Source organism: Phascolarctos cinereus, unplaced genomic scaffold (assembly GCF_003287225.1).
Source record: "Phascolarctos cinereus isolate Bilbo 61053 unplaced genomic scaffold, phaCin_HiC Scaffold_7;HRSCAF=346, whole genome shotgun sequence".
NCBI classification, from domain to species: Eukaryota; Metazoa; Chordata; class Mammalia; order Diprotodontia; family Phascolarctidae; genus Phascolarctos; species Phascolarctos cinereus.
In genome coordinates, this window is record NW_027556180.1 from 4,234,801 (window position 1) to 4,249,505 (window position 14,705).

At 47.2% G+C, this 14,705-nt stretch overlaps 1 protein-coding gene and 1 long non-coding RNA gene across 4 annotated transcripts in view; one reads left to right on the top strand and one right to left on the bottom strand.

Moving 5' to 3' along the window:
* Positions 1–881: 881 nt before the first annotated feature.
* LOC110193075 (uncharacterized) lies at positions 882–7,765 on the bottom strand. The gene is made up of 3 exons (XR_002320365.2): positions 7,675–7,765; positions 6,448–6,696; positions 882–5,673 (listed from the first exon to the last, which is right to left on the bottom strand). It is a non-coding gene; the product is annotated as an uncharacterized LOC110193075 (long non-coding RNA).
* Positions 7,766–7,810: 45 nt separating this feature from the next.
* The window catches only part of ATP13A5 (ATPase 13A5), a 111,671-nt gene continuing 104,776 nt past the window's right edge, over positions 7,811–14,705 (top strand). For all 3 annotated transcript variants that reach the window (XR_002320364.2, XR_013483439.1, XM_020964642.2), the window contains exon 1: positions 7,811–7,900. Coding sequence is in view for 1 of the 3 variants with exons in the window: in XM_020964642.2 (XP_020820301.1) it covers positions 7,838–7,900 (63 nt within the window). In the remaining 2 variants the exon portion in view is untranslated. The remainder of the gene's footprint in view (positions 7,901–14,705) is intronic.

The following is a 14,705-nucleotide window of genomic DNA, read 5'->3' on the forward strand; positions in this document are numbered from 1 at the left end:
TCCAGGGCAGCACAGGGTAGGATATTGGATGAACTTACCTGAAACCAATGACCTCTTTTGATTTTCATCAAGGCTGAAAACAACAATGGTGTTCTGATTGACAGCTAATGACCATAAAAATGTCAGGCAAGGGGTGAACTTAACTAGGGCATTCAGAAACATTGGGTAATAGGATTTTGGAGATTACTCGAAACTAGAAGACAGTGTCATCTTGTGCCAGAATCCATTCCTTCCCAGGAATGCAATAAAACCAGAGACCTCATATAGTTCAGATGACCTGTTGGACCCAGACACATCTGCGAATTGGGGAGGCCCAGTTTCCATCAGTCCACCCAAACAGTATTTGCTTGCTTCCTTGTTTCCTTTTTGAGCAATGATGGAAATGTGAAAATGGACTCTACCGGGCATTCCCACTCAAATAAAGTAGGATCACAGGATTTTAATTTCATGGTTGTTTGAAGTTTGCACTCGGGTCTTTATTATGCCTCCTCTAGGAAGTGGCAATAGATTCTCAGTAGCTTCCCTATATCATTTTCCCCTTCCATCCCTCCTTCATGCTGCTCTTTGAGCAATCTTCCTGAAGATCAGGGCTGCTCACACGGCTCACCTGCCCAAACACCTTCTACAGTGCCCTATGGTCTATAGGGAAAATTACAACTCCTTCTGGACCCTGAGGTCTTCTGTAACGGGGTTCCAATCTACCTTCCCAGACTCATTTAGAACCAAAATGTTTCATACACAAATTGTGATGTTTCAATTGTACGAATGAATGAGTGAATAGACAAATAACTGAAAACAACATTTCTGAAGAGCTTACTATACAGGGATGTGTGATGACAGAGCACAGCATAGAGGTCTCAACGGCAGCAACTCACCTGTAGACAGCTCATCCTTCCATTCACTCTGTGGAAGAGGCAGAATATGGATCATTGTCGCCATTTTATGAAGTGACTGTGCCTAAGGAGGTGAAGTGTTTGCACGTGGTCACATGGGTAATTAACGGGAGGGACAAGTTTGCTGTCTCAAGGCCCAGCATTTCTCCTGCCCCCGATGCCATCTTCACAAAATTAAGAAAAAAATTAGACACCCCCCTCCCCAGACTCCAGTTCTCTTCACCCAGCTCCTGTAGATCTATCGTCATGACTGGATCTAAACTTTATTGAGGTCACTAGGGGGCACCATGGAAGAGTTGGAATCTTGCCTCAGACACTTCTTTAATGTCACCCTCTCTCATCTCAGTTTTCTCACCTGCCAAATGGGTATAATAACAGCTCCTGCCTCCCGGAGGCATTGTGAAGATGAAATAAAATAATTTTTGTTTGTTTGTTAACTCTAATTACCAAACCTTGTTTACCTACATTTTTATGCTGTTTTCTGGGAGCACTATATTCCCAATCTTGTCCATGACACAAAGGATTCCCTTTTCCCTTGTCCTCAGTTTACCTCTCTAAAGATTCTAGGGCTGCCCACTTATCTTCCTGTTTCTAGATTAGGTAAACACCTTAGTCATAGCTCTTGTGATTTTACAGACTTGGTCCCATTGGCTGTCAATGGTCACCTAATAGACCAAAAAGTTTGATTCAATTCAATACAATTCATTAAACATTTATTAAGCACCTACTATGTTCTGGACACTGGGCTGAGTTTTAAACTCATTAGGAATTCTGCTAGATGTGATGATCGATTGTGAATGACTTAGCTCTTTTCAGTGATACAGTGATCCAAGACAGTTCCCAAGAACTTATGAAAACTGCTATCCACATCCAGAGAAAGAACTGATGAACTCTGAATGCAAACTTTTTCTTTACTTTTTTTCTTTTTCTCATTTTGTTTTGTTCTGTTTGGTCTGTGTTTTCATCCACAACATGACTAATATGGGAAGACATTTTGCGTGACTGCACATGTATAACCTTGATCAAACTGCTTGCTGTCTCAGGGAGGGGGGAGGATAGTGAGAGAATCAAGAACCCCAAATTTCAAAAAGCAAATTTTAAGAATTATTTTTGCATGGAATTGGAGAAAATATTTTTAAAAGAGAAATTCTGCTAGACATTTTGGGGGTTTGCTCCAGGTGTCATAGGTTCTCCTTTGGGGCTCCACAGATTCTGTACCCTCTTCCTTTTAAAGCATTCCTTTGTGATAAGAGCAATAGGACCAGGTAGAGAGATGTCTAAATGATGGCAGTTCTGCCCATCAGTTCCTATGTTTTAATAATGTAAGGAAAAGGGAAATTAGGTGAAAACAGGTAGATTTTACTATTAAAAATGAAATGGCCTTTTCACGGTTATTTAACATCAGTTCTCTGTTGCTCTTTGCCAGTAGGTACCGGGCCATGGCTCCTTCTTGGGCATGACATGCTGACCAGAGAATCAGCAAGTCTTAAAGGTGAATAGGTTTTGATTTTTGTTTTGTTTTTTTTCTTTTTTAGGCAATTGGGGTTAAGTGACTTGCCCAGGGTCACACAGCTACTAAGTGTCAGGTGTTTGGTCTGAGGTCGGCTTTGAACTCAGGTCCTCCTGACTTCAGGGCCGGTGCTCTATCCACTGCATCACCTAGCTGCCCCTCCCATTCCCATTCTGACGCAGGACAAAGACATTGTGAACATCCCAGCACTCTACATCACACATTCAGAGAGAAGGAGGATCGTGGGATCAGAACTGGAAGGAACCTTAGAGGTCATCACATTCAACTCTGCCATTTTACAAATGGAAGACACTGAGGCACGGAGGCATTCAGCCACTTCCTTAGGCTCTCAAAGGTGAACCTTGAACCCCCATTCTCTGACTCACTGTGTATAGCTGCTCAATCTCCTCACTTCAAAGAAAGGAAACTGACACCTGGGGAAATCAAGTCACTTGTCTAATGTCACAGAGGCAGCAAGGAGTGGAGCCAAGTTTTGAACCCAGACCCACCCTTTTGACTCCATCTGCAACATGCTTCCCCCTCAATTATCCTACTTCTCCCTAACTTGGTTCTGTAGAGTTCCTAGATGCGCTCCTGTGCTGAAGACCTCATACTCTCCCCTCCACTATGGTCTCCTTTCCCCTGCCTTGGCTCCTCTTTCCCCTCTCCTTCCTCCTCTTTCACTGTGCATGCACATGGCTCTCTTGGAGCACACGAAAGCTTCATTCCAGTGAGCTCTGAGGCCGCCCTTCTCCAAGGTTAAAACAAGGACCTTCCAGGCTCCCCGCCTTCTCCGTCCACCTGGGGCTGGGTGCTGAATGACAGATCTCAAGGAGACCCTGGGCCAGCTGCATCTGAGAGCTATAGACTCCCAAGTCTGATTCCCAAATACATCCTGGGCCTCACACCTGAGGGAGATCCCTTTACTCTGGCCTGGGAACGGCTCAGAACAATCAGTGGCAGGTCACTTCCAATCCAGGAAAATAGCAGGCAGGGCTGCTTCTCAAACATGAAAGCACCAATCTGGGGCCTCACCCATGGGAATGGGTATAATCCTCTTAGGTGCCCCTGGCTCTTGTCTTGGTCAACAAACTGATGAAATAAGACTCCTGGTGGTTTAATCCTGGGGCAACGACATTCCAGAGGCCACAGCTCTTAAAGAGGAAGCAGCATGGGCTGGCTCGGGGTGCCATGCATGTCTGGTTACCTGGGGATTTAGCTTCTCCGAGCAGAGTCAGGATAAACGAGGAAAGAATGAACGGGGGTGGATGGAAGGGTGGAGCATGGGCAGTTCATCCAGAGTCAGGGCTGGGCTCTTCCCTTGAAGAGTCAGTCAGTCAATGAGCATTTGTTAAGTGCCTCCTGTGTGCCAGGCCCTCAAGTTGCCCCCAAGAAATGGCGGAGCTGTTGAGGAAAGACTTTCAGCATAGACCCAGTAAGTCAGAGGACAGTTGGATGTTTCTTCCCCTTCGCAAACTGCTTCCCTGAGTAGGCAGGTTGGCCAGGTCTACCTCCGAGGCTGCCTTATTCTACCTGCTAACACACTTTCAACAAGAGGAAAAGAGCAGTTTGGTTTCCATGTTCAAAGGTGTGGATTGAAATCTTGTCCTCATCTCACACATTAATCTGTGTCTATAACTTCACTTTAAATGGTGACCTGCCTCCATGAGCCTTCGTTGTCCCAGGTTGGGTGATGGGTCTGAGGCAATGTTTGCCACTAGATGTCTGGTGGGCATTCTTTCATTCTTTCTTGGTCCAGTTTCTGCTGGCTTTCAGATGAGCAAACTTCCAGCTTTTAGGGCATTCTCTTCTGACAGAAAGCCCTCTCTTCTTCCTCCTTGGGTCTACCAGTGCCAATTGTTGTGAAAATGTAGTCATGGCAGGGCCCTGGAAAAGGTTGGCCCTCCACGCCGCTCCTTCCTGGTAACCGCTGAAAGATCGGTAGGTCTTTGGGGGAATGTGATTTGTAAGAGGGGTTGTTGGGGCATTTGTCAGGAAGTGTTTGCTGCATCAAAACCAATGACATTTGTCAGGTAAGAGGAATAGAATCATGGAGTCTTGAGGGAGCTTGGAGGTGTGTGTAGGCCTATGTTTTCCAGCTTCCTCCACCTCCAAATTAGCCCACAAACCTTTAGGAGGAAGCCTCTCCAGGAGGAAAGGAAACAGAGCCAATGACCCTGGGGAATGTATTGCCTGCACAGGCCTCGGGGTTGTTCACGTCTCTAAGGTTTGGTGACCCTGGTTCTCCTGGGAAAAGCTAAGTTATAATCCAATGTTTAAAAAAAAATTGTTTAAAGTTTCCAAAATTGATACTTTTTGTTTTTATCACATTTACTTCTAAATATATTATTTCCCCCTCCTTCACTCAACAAGTTGTTCCACATAACAAAGATTTTAAAATAAAAAAAAAAGATCAGGAAAAAAACCCAATGCAACTCTTATGTGTGCCAAAATTGGCAATGTTCCACACCTGGCATCCCCCACCCTTGTGGGGAAGGGATGTAGGTGAGTTTTCTAAACTCTCCCCTGGGGTTCAGCTCAGGCATCATAACCACTCAATGTCATTCTGTTGTGAGTTTTTGGTTTACATAGTCATAATTATGTGTATTTTTCCATGGTGACTTTTGCCTCACTTTACCTCAGTTCAAAAAAGTCCTCTGTCTCTCTAAATTATTTATACATATGTGTGTGTGTGTGTGTGTGTGTGTGTGTGTATGTGTGTGTGTGTGTGGTGCATTAATAGTCTGTCATATTCTTGTCCCACTGTCTTTTTGAATCTTTCCAAACGGGCGGCCAATACTTTGCTTTCAGTTCTTTGCCAACACAAACCATTCTGCTCTGAACATCTTGATGTGTTTCGGGTTGTTCTTTTGGGGTCCCTGGAGTACATGTGGAGTGTCTAGCAGAGGGACAAGCAGCATGAACTCTTCAGTTGTTGCCGTTGTTTAAGCATAGCTCAAAGTGTCTTCCTCGAGTAGTTGAATCAATCTGCAACTCCACCACCCATGCATGATTCTCTGTCTATCTCCCCGCGGTCCCTCCAATGCCACCGCTTTGCGTCTTTTGCCGTCTCTGTTCATTTGCTGGTGTGGGGCAAGACTTCACGATTGGGCTGGTTTTGTTTCTCTCGACTGGTGATTCGGAGCAGTCTCTCGCATGGTAATCAAAGGCTTTTCATTCTTCGGAAACCTGTTCATTCCCAGCCCTTGACTGCTTGCCAATGGTTCCTGGTAGTGAGGGTACACCAGCTTCATCCTCCAGTGCCTTGTCCTGAAGAGGAGAAGACAGTGTCATCTCAAAGGCAATGCTCATGGAGTGCCACCTGTCACGCTGGAGAGTCCTATACCAGCCTGCTACAATTTGGTGAGGCTCATCACCAGAAGGTGGGCCACCGACTAGCAGAAAGGCACACACATGCACACATGTGCACATACTCTGGAACACTGGTTTCTCTCTAAGCTCCTTTTTTTTTGATGTACAGACTAGCTGGGGCTCAGCACTGGGCCCACAGGTCTCTCTCGCTCCAGTGCCCTTTCCACAGAGCTTCCCACATGCTGGTCTGGACTCCCTGGAAGGTACTAAAGCCAAATCTGTGTACATCCTCTGCCCTGAGAATTTCAGTCTAGTCCGTGGTGGCAGCCTCCTCCCACACCAGGTCCTGCAAAATCAGGAACGAGCCTGGATTGTAGAGATCATAGAATCATCAAAGCAGAGATCTGGAGCTCATCCCAAGCCCCTCCTTTTGCAGAAGAGGAAACTGAGGCACAGAGAGAGGAAGAGATAGTCATAGAACTGAGGACTGCAAGCCTGGGTCTCCAAGTCCAGAGCTTTTGCCATCGCACAACTCCCTCCCAAGGGTGGGGCTCCCCTTCACTCTCATTGACATTCACCACAAATCCTCTCCATTTCTGGACAATCTGGTTGGTAGTTTTCCATAAACAGCCAGAGGCCAGACCTTGACCTGCCAGGACGAAGCCCCTCAACCCCACCATCAAAGGAAAATGTTGAGCATCTTGAAGCAGATAGAAGAAATGACCCACTTACCAGCAGCAGCTGGTGTCCTCTCCCTTGGCCGTATTCCAGCCAGTGCTCTGGGTCTCACTTCTGATGTCTTCAGCGTCTCTCCCAGGGGACAGTCCAGGGCACCAGCAGCCTATGCAGGCAGGCTTTGAATACGGAGCCAGAGTGCAGCCGGTCTGCAGCATTGAATGGTGGGCTTAAACCCTGAGGCTCGGATCCTTGAACTCTTGAAGTAATCATTGAAGAAGCAACATGAAGAAAATCCACGTACTCCTACAAATCAATGAGTTGTCTCTTTGACAGTTTTTTGGAAAGGAGAGCCACAGTATTCAAGATTTATTCCATATGCATAAAATTCACTTCCTCCTTCCCTCCCTCCTTCTTCCTTCCTTCCTTCCTTCTTCCTTCCTTCCTTCCTTCCTTCCTTCCTTCCTTCCTTCCTTCCTTCCTTCCTTCCTTCCTTCCTCCCTCCCTTCCTCCCTCCCTACTTCCTTCCTTCTCCCAGAATTTCCCATGCCATAGAAATCCCATTCATTCTCTTAAATGAGGGATTTGGGGTCATGCTTTGCTCTTTTGGACCACCCAGTTGCCCTTCACGTTTCCATCATAGTGGTAGGTCATCTGGTTCAACTGCCTCATTTGACAGATAGGGAAACCGAGGCCCAGGGAAGTTAAGGAGGGCTTCAAACAAAGGCTGAGTGATCACTCGTTGGTTGGGTGATCAAGGGGATTTTCCAGCCTTTTCCAAATCTGAGAGTCCATGAATTTTCTGGAGAGAAGAAGGGAGGGGTAACCCCTCTGTTGGTGCAGGGTCTGCCCAAGTCTGTCTGTCTTGGGATGTTGAGGGCTTTGCTGTAGCTGCTGCTCTCCCCTCTGCTTCTGTTTGATCCCCACTTTTCACCTGAGCCTCTCCTTCCTTTCAGCCTCAAACCCCATCTTCCTGTCAGTCTCAATAACTATTTCCGCATGCCTCTGACTCTCCCCTACTCCCACCCTAGGCAATGTGCTTGTCCCTTTCCCTCAAGTCTCAGAACCTTCCTTCCTTGCTAATCTCTCTGGCTCAGTTTCTTCAAGAGGGATCGTCTCTGTTCTTGGTGTGCTTGGCTTAGCTCCAACGTTTGCTGATGGGAAACTAAGTGATTATACTTCCCTGTCCAACCACTGCTCTTGTGTCTGCCTCCCTACATTGGTTCAGCAGCCAAAGCTGAGGGAGGCTGGAAGCTGGGAACCCCCTTGGCCTCCCCTGCTCACCTTTGTTGGTCCAATAAGGAAGGGGTGTGGTGGGAGATTTAAACATCATTGCACAGCCAGGATGAAAAGTATTTGGTGCTCAGTCTTCCAGCTGGCCCTGGCGAGGTGCTTCCTGAAGGATTAATTGGGAGTAGACCTTGGCAAGTGACAGGAGAGCCTTGGCATGGAGGAAAACCACAAGAGAGACCACTGGGTCCTGCTGAACCCAGGAGAGGACAACGAACTGGTATGTACCCCTTCCCCAGGCAGAGCCAGTGTCTGAGGGAAGGAAGCTGCTCAGCCTACTGGAGGCATTTGAGAGACCTGGAGGTGGCTGAAGCTTCCCAGACTCCCGCAGGGCTGTGGGACTCATTGCCTGGGAGGCCAGCTTCAAGGCAGGTCATTTTGGGGGATGGCGCAGTGCAGGCATAGCCCAACCCCTGGCTCCAGAGCCAGAGGACCTGAGCTCTTACCTACCTGCGATGTCTATCGTATGTGTCTATGACATGCTCCTCTGATGAGTGACCTTGAGCTAGTTCTCTGTAAAGCCAGGGGCTGGGCAGATGGCCTCTAAGGTCCCTGCTAGCTCTAAATCCACAATCATGCAGGATAATCGGAAAGGGCCTTTCTGGGGCGTTGGAGACTGTCCTCTCCCCCTTCTCATTTGAACTAGCTGTGAGTGGCAGACTTCTGAAAAGGACAAGAACCCTCCTCCGCAACTGTTGTTCGTATTTTGTGTCAGGCTCCCTCTGTCTTTGCGTTTCTAAATCACATTGGGTGTTTGATGTCATGAGGAGCCTGTGGAGAATCAAAACCATTCGTTACTTAGATCAGCAGGGCATAGCAGCCAGTGCCCAACCAGGGGTGCCAGGAGTCCAAGCTGGCCGGGCCATCTGGGGCTGGACATCCCTCCCTCCTCTCTGAGCTTCAGTTTCTTTCCATGTAAAACAAGGAGGTTCAGCTAGATAATCCCTCTACTTCTCACTCCCCCAATCCCCTTACTTGCTTCTCTTTTATCAGCATAATCTCAGCTGTGCAGGATTCCCAGGCTTCTGGCCAAAGGAGAGCAGGACGTTTGTAAGAACTGAGGGTCTTTGTAAAGACTGAGCCAAATTGCCCTCTGTGGATTTGCCACTAGGCTTTTTTTGTTGTTGTTAAAGAATTAAAAGGAGTTTATTAAATATGTCCAAGTAGCCACACGTTGACAGGCTGGTCCCTGGGGATCATCCCCCTAAGCATTTTTAATGTGAATGATCGAACAATTATCTTTCATGGCCCACCTTTCCCAACTCTTCTTTGTGTAGGGACAACAAATCTAGTGTGACATAGTCTTAGGGTAAAAGCAGGTGGAGAAAAGGTTTTCAAAGAGAGAGTATGGGTGAGTGAGCAGACTTGATGCAGGAACCTGGAGTCATTTCCCTATCTGTAAAAAAGTCCTATCTCTCCCTTCCTGGAAGGGGCCTGGATATCTATCTATATGTGCTATATATATTATAGACAAGAGAGTTTTGGGCATATAGTAGGTGCCTAATTTTTGTTGTTCAGTCGTTTCAGTTGTGTCAGACTCTTCATGAAGCCATTTGGAGTTTTCTTGGCAAAGATACTAGTGTTGTTTGCCTTTTCCTTCTTCGGCTCATTTTATGGATGAAGAAATTGAGGAAAACAGGGTGAAGTAACTTGCCCAGGTCACACAGCTAGGAAGTGTCTGAGGCCAGATCAGTCTTCCTGACTTCAAGCCCATCACTCTATCCACTGTGCCACCCAGCTGTCCTAGGTGCCTAATAAGGGCTTCTTTTTTCATCCCTTATGTTCTGAAGTCTCTATTCAACGTGTGGTGGTGTTATTATTGGGTTTATGATGGTTATTGATACTCATTCAGGCCTAGAAAGGACCTTGGACTGCCTCAGTAAAGCTTTTCATGGGCCACTACTTTTATCTCCCTATTCAGAGGGGCAAACTGAGGCAGAGGAGGATTCTATGAGTCTTTCAATCCAAGGTTTGTTTCTGGCAGGGTTACGAGGAAACAAGACTGCCTCTGGGAGCCCAGGTGGGTTCTTGCCAGGTGCTGTCCCTGGTTATTTTTTGCCACCTCCACCTGGGACTACAAGGGAGGGAAGGCTTTTCTTCTTCAAAGCTTGGATTGCTAGCTTTTTCCTACTTTCTCTTGTTCCTTGGTACCTCTTTCCCTGGCCTACCCTGCAGAGTTCAGGACATACACACCCTTAAAGTTCATGGTCTTCTGTCTGGTCTCTGAGAGCTTGGAGGGCTAACAAGCATTGGTGAGAAAAGCCACAAATCTGGTACCATCTTTTAGGGACTCTCAATGATCCCCCCTGAATGGAATATTTCCATTCAATTTAATTCAGACAAACATTTCTCCAGTGTATGTGAGAAGGGCTTATTGGCCCAAACCTAAGTGGGCAAGGACCCAGTAAGCCAGGAAGCTGTCCAGGGTGACCAGAAACCTGGAGGCAGGGGAGTGGGGTCAGGTAGAGAGACAGGACTCAGTGGAAGGGCTGAGGAAGAAAAGGGTCACTCCATTCTCCATCCTGAGCTCCACACCCACAGTGATAGAACAAGCAGAGAATCAGTTTAAGAGTTCTCAGGGGACCTTGGTCTACCACAATGAGCAGGTTGATGCCTCCACCAGCATCATTCTCCCCACCTTGTTTTGCCATGCAATTCAGATGAGGTGTTTGTGAAAAGTTCTGAAGATGGTGGAACCAATTAGAAGAGGCAGGTTGAGCCATTGATGAGGTGAGGGTCACCTACCAGGAAGTAAGAGAGTCTAGACCTAGTGTTTTTTTCCCAAACGGGGAACAATCCACTGTTACCTGTGAGCACCTGTTGTGTGGGTAAACACAGTATACTGGGATTCAGTCTGAGTACTCAAAGATCCTAATGGTCAGATGGTTTTTTCTATGAGCACTGTTGAATCCAGGATCCATCACCCACTGGAACATACAACTCCCTCCCCATTAAACAAGAACATGAGAAATGAAAATATGTATATAGTCAAGTGTTCATGCAAGGCGAGATGGAGATTGCAGTGCCCCAGGGACAGGCATTTAGCCTGAGCCCACACTTTTGTCACGGGGTCATAGGTTTTGAGCCAGAAGGATACCTGAAAGGCCTCTCCTTAACCCTTTGGGTCTCAGAGGAATCAAGCAGCTTGCCCAAGGCCATGCAGGTAATACCTGGCAGAACCAGCATTTCAATGGAGGACTTCTGACTCCTGCCCCAGCCTTCTATCCCTTGAGGTCAGAGAAGATGTGGCCACTGAGTATGGAGGTGATACGCAGCTGTCTTCCCTAGCTTGTCAGGCTGGACTGAAATCAACAACATGAAATGCACCAGGACACTAGGGTTAAGTAGTGATAATCACATTACCCAATGGCAGGATGGGTGTGAGGACTGACTTTTCAACAGTGTTCATGGAAATAAAAAGATCTCAGGGCTGTAGGGGACCACAAACTTACCCTGACTGAACTGCGTGAGTCTGAGTTTGCCTTTGTTGAAGTGCTGGGTTCGGATTTCGGAACCAATTACACTGCCCTGAAAGACTGTGAGACTGAGTCCAGGAGCTAGAGTGAAAGAGATTGAGAAACTGGAATGTGTCCAGATAAAGGCAACCAGGCTAGTGTAGTCTCGGACCCTGGCTCTGTAAGAAGTGGTGAAAGAAGCTTGAGTCTGAAGAAGATAGTGGGGAAACATGATCTTTGAAGGGATATCATGCAGAAGGTGGGCTATATTTAGAAATCTGTTTTGCTCAAGATGTTGGAATTAAGACTAATTGGTGGAAGGCAGATTTCAGCTGCTTGTCAGGAAAAAAAATGTCCAAAAATGGAATGGACTTTCTTGTAAGGTCGTGGGTCCCCTTCCACTAAAAATCTCCCAGAAGAGGCTGGAGAGTAACTCAGCAGGGATGCTTCGGAGGGGTTTGCACGTGGAAGTTTCATAGGAACCAGGACACGTAAGGCAAGCTCTGACTATCGCTGGGTGACCATGAGTCAGCTCTGTGACCTTTCTGTGCGTCAGTCTCCTCACATGTAAAAAAGCCAAACAAACAGCTGTAGCCCTTGCCCCACTTATCTGCTAGCATTTCTGTGAGAAAATCACTTTTTCAGAAACACTTTCCCAACATTGACAGACTGGAGGTTATCCCACGCTGGGGAGCACCTCCTGGTGCACTGATTCCCTGCCTTCTTCTGTCCTTAGCAGGAGCAGTGGGTGTTGAGTTTGGGCCTCACAAGATCATGGGAGCGGACTCCCTTTTCATTTCCCTTCAGCCCCAGTTTACAGAGGAAGCTCAGTGAATTGCCTAGCTCGTGGTCTGTCCTGTAGAAAGTATCATAAAAAGAATTTGAACTCAGGTCTTCCTGGCTCCAGGTCTAGTTTTCTACCTGCTGTGTGATGCTGACATGACTTTTGTGTTCAGGGGCTTGAAAGGCTGCCAGGGGAGGGAGAACTGGACATAGGGTCACAGATTTAGAGAGACAAGGGGCCTCCAAGGGCATTGGGTCCACCCTTCTCATTTTTTTGGTGGTGAGATAACTAAGCCCTAGAGAAGATAAGAGACTTGTCCAAGGCCCTACAGGTAGTAAGAGTCACAACTAGCATTTGAACTCAGGTCTCCTGACTTTGCAGCCAGTGCGGTCCCTCCTACCCTCAGCCGTGTGCCCTGTGGCCACATTCTGCTTGACTCCTGAGACCAATTTAAGCTGGAGGTCAGGAAGAACCTCTTGATGATGAGGACTGTCCCCAAGTGGGTTGGGCTGCCGGGGGATGGTGGGCTCCTCCTCATCGTCAGTCTCTATAGACGGGCTTCTCAGTCAGCTCCCGGTACCTGGCCAGGCTGGCAACTGAGGGTTGGGTCCCATTAGCCTGGAGACTCTGGGAACCTCAGGGTGCTTCATTTTTGTGGGAGGCCTTAGTTATCACCATTATAAGGGGCAGTCAGAGAGGGCAAGCCATGTATGAAGGAAATCCCAGCTATAACATACCCAGAGTCAGCTTGAAGACCCCCAAGGAGGGGGAGCTTACCAGCTCCTGCGGCAGCCCATTTCATTTGGTGAATGTGTTCTCTCTCATTTATTCTGCTTTCTAAGAGTTATAATCTCAACTTTTATCTAGTGGAAGAGAAATTTGACTTTTATCTTGTAGCTGGAGGCTGTAACTGTGATCAACAGACCACAGGAAGATTTATGTTCGACATAAGAAATGCCTTTCTGATCATTGAATTGTCCCAAATTGCAAAGGGCTTCCACAGGAAACACTGAGTTTCCCATTACTCTTTCTTTTTTTTCCTTTGTTTTTTCCTTTTTAGGCAATTGGGGTTAAGTGACTTGCCCAGGGTCACACAACTAGTAAATTCCCATTACTCTTAAATCCTTAATCAGATTCTGGATTCAATTCCATCACTGATAAGCCCTTAATCAGACTGGGGTGCAAACTTGTCAGGGATGTTGCAAAGAGGATTCTTGAATGTGGAGGGAGCTAGATTAGGGGACTTTTCACTTCTGCCCCAGCTCTGAGAGGAATTCTAAATGGGAGGGGGAGGAGAACAGAGAGAGAATAGGAAAAGGAGAATTCCAGGGACTGAAATACTATTCAAGAGGCTGCTCCCAAACCAGCAGTGGACGTGGGGATGTGGAGGGGGAGAAGCATTTTTGAAATGTTGTAGCTTGATGCAAAATTGCATAGCAACAGGAAGAGAGACCTTGAGAAAGTCTTGAGCGTGGGAGAATTGGGGATTAGAAAAGCTGGGGTCAGCATTGCAATGACTGAGTGTCCTCTGGACTGTGCGATGTGCCTGGTGTGGAAACTTCAGAGTGATAAAGCAAAGGGCAGAGCTGGAACAGAATACTGGGGGATGGGATCCCCACTAAGCAAGAGCCCCAACTGGCAGAAGGGAGGAGGAGGCTTCTCTTTGGTGTTTAAACTCAACAGGTTCCGGGTTTGCCTTCTCACTCAACATGTCTTAAGTTCTTAGGGAAGGAGTGTGGTGTCACAGAAAAATGGACCTGGGTACCGGCTTCAGCTGTCCTTCTTACTTGCTGTGTGCCCTGAGACCAGTCACTCTACCGCTCCGGGGCTCAGTTTCTTCATCTACAAGATGAGCCTGAGAAGGCTAGGCACCTCATGGGCTCATGAAAGTCAGAAAGAACAAAAGTAGTCTCACACACCGTCTACACGTGTCGTCATTAGCATGTGGTCTCTGGGAAAAGCAGCCCGCTCCCAAGGCTGTTTGTCGTTGGGCCCGCCTCTGCATTCGCTAGAAAAAACAAACCTGAGCTCTTGGTTTATTTGCTCTTATAGAACAAGTTCACCTCTAGCTATCCAAGTGGATTTTACAGATGTTTCTGAAGGATTTATTAGAGGCCAGGCATTGTGTTTGGTGCTGGGCTGCAGATAGCTCCTACTGCCAAGGATCTCATGGTCTAGGAGGGACACAACCAAAGAAATGGATAAGCCAATCAAGGCAATCCCTGACACATACTCTTTGATCAAGGGACACCAGCCTCGTGGCCATTCCGTGAACAGGACCCTCTGTCTCTGGCTCTGGTCATTCTCTCTGGCCGTCCTCGGTGCCTGGGACACATTCCCTCCTCATCGCTGACTCCTGACCTCCCTGGTCCCTAGTAAAGCATTCATTGATCTCTCACCTGCTCATGTCTCCTAACAGCAATTAATGAACATGGAAGGCCGCCATATTGCCTCTGTGCACTGTACAAAATGGAGACCAGCAGCACCGGGAATTAATGTTCCCTTTGGTACTCTTGTGTTATCACAAGCTACTAATTTTAGAGCAAGATGCTTTGGGTCCTTTCTTTCAAGTCCCTAGTAAAACCCCACCTTCTACAGGAAACCTTCCCTAAATCATCTCATTTCCAGTACCTTCCCTCTGTCCACTGGTCCCTACTCATTCCATATGGTTCTCACTTCATATGTATTTATTTGCTTGTTGTGCCCTCCATTAGATCATAAGCTCCTTGAGGTCAGGGACTACTTTTTGCCTCTTTTGCTGTCTCCAGTACTTAGCACAGTGCCTG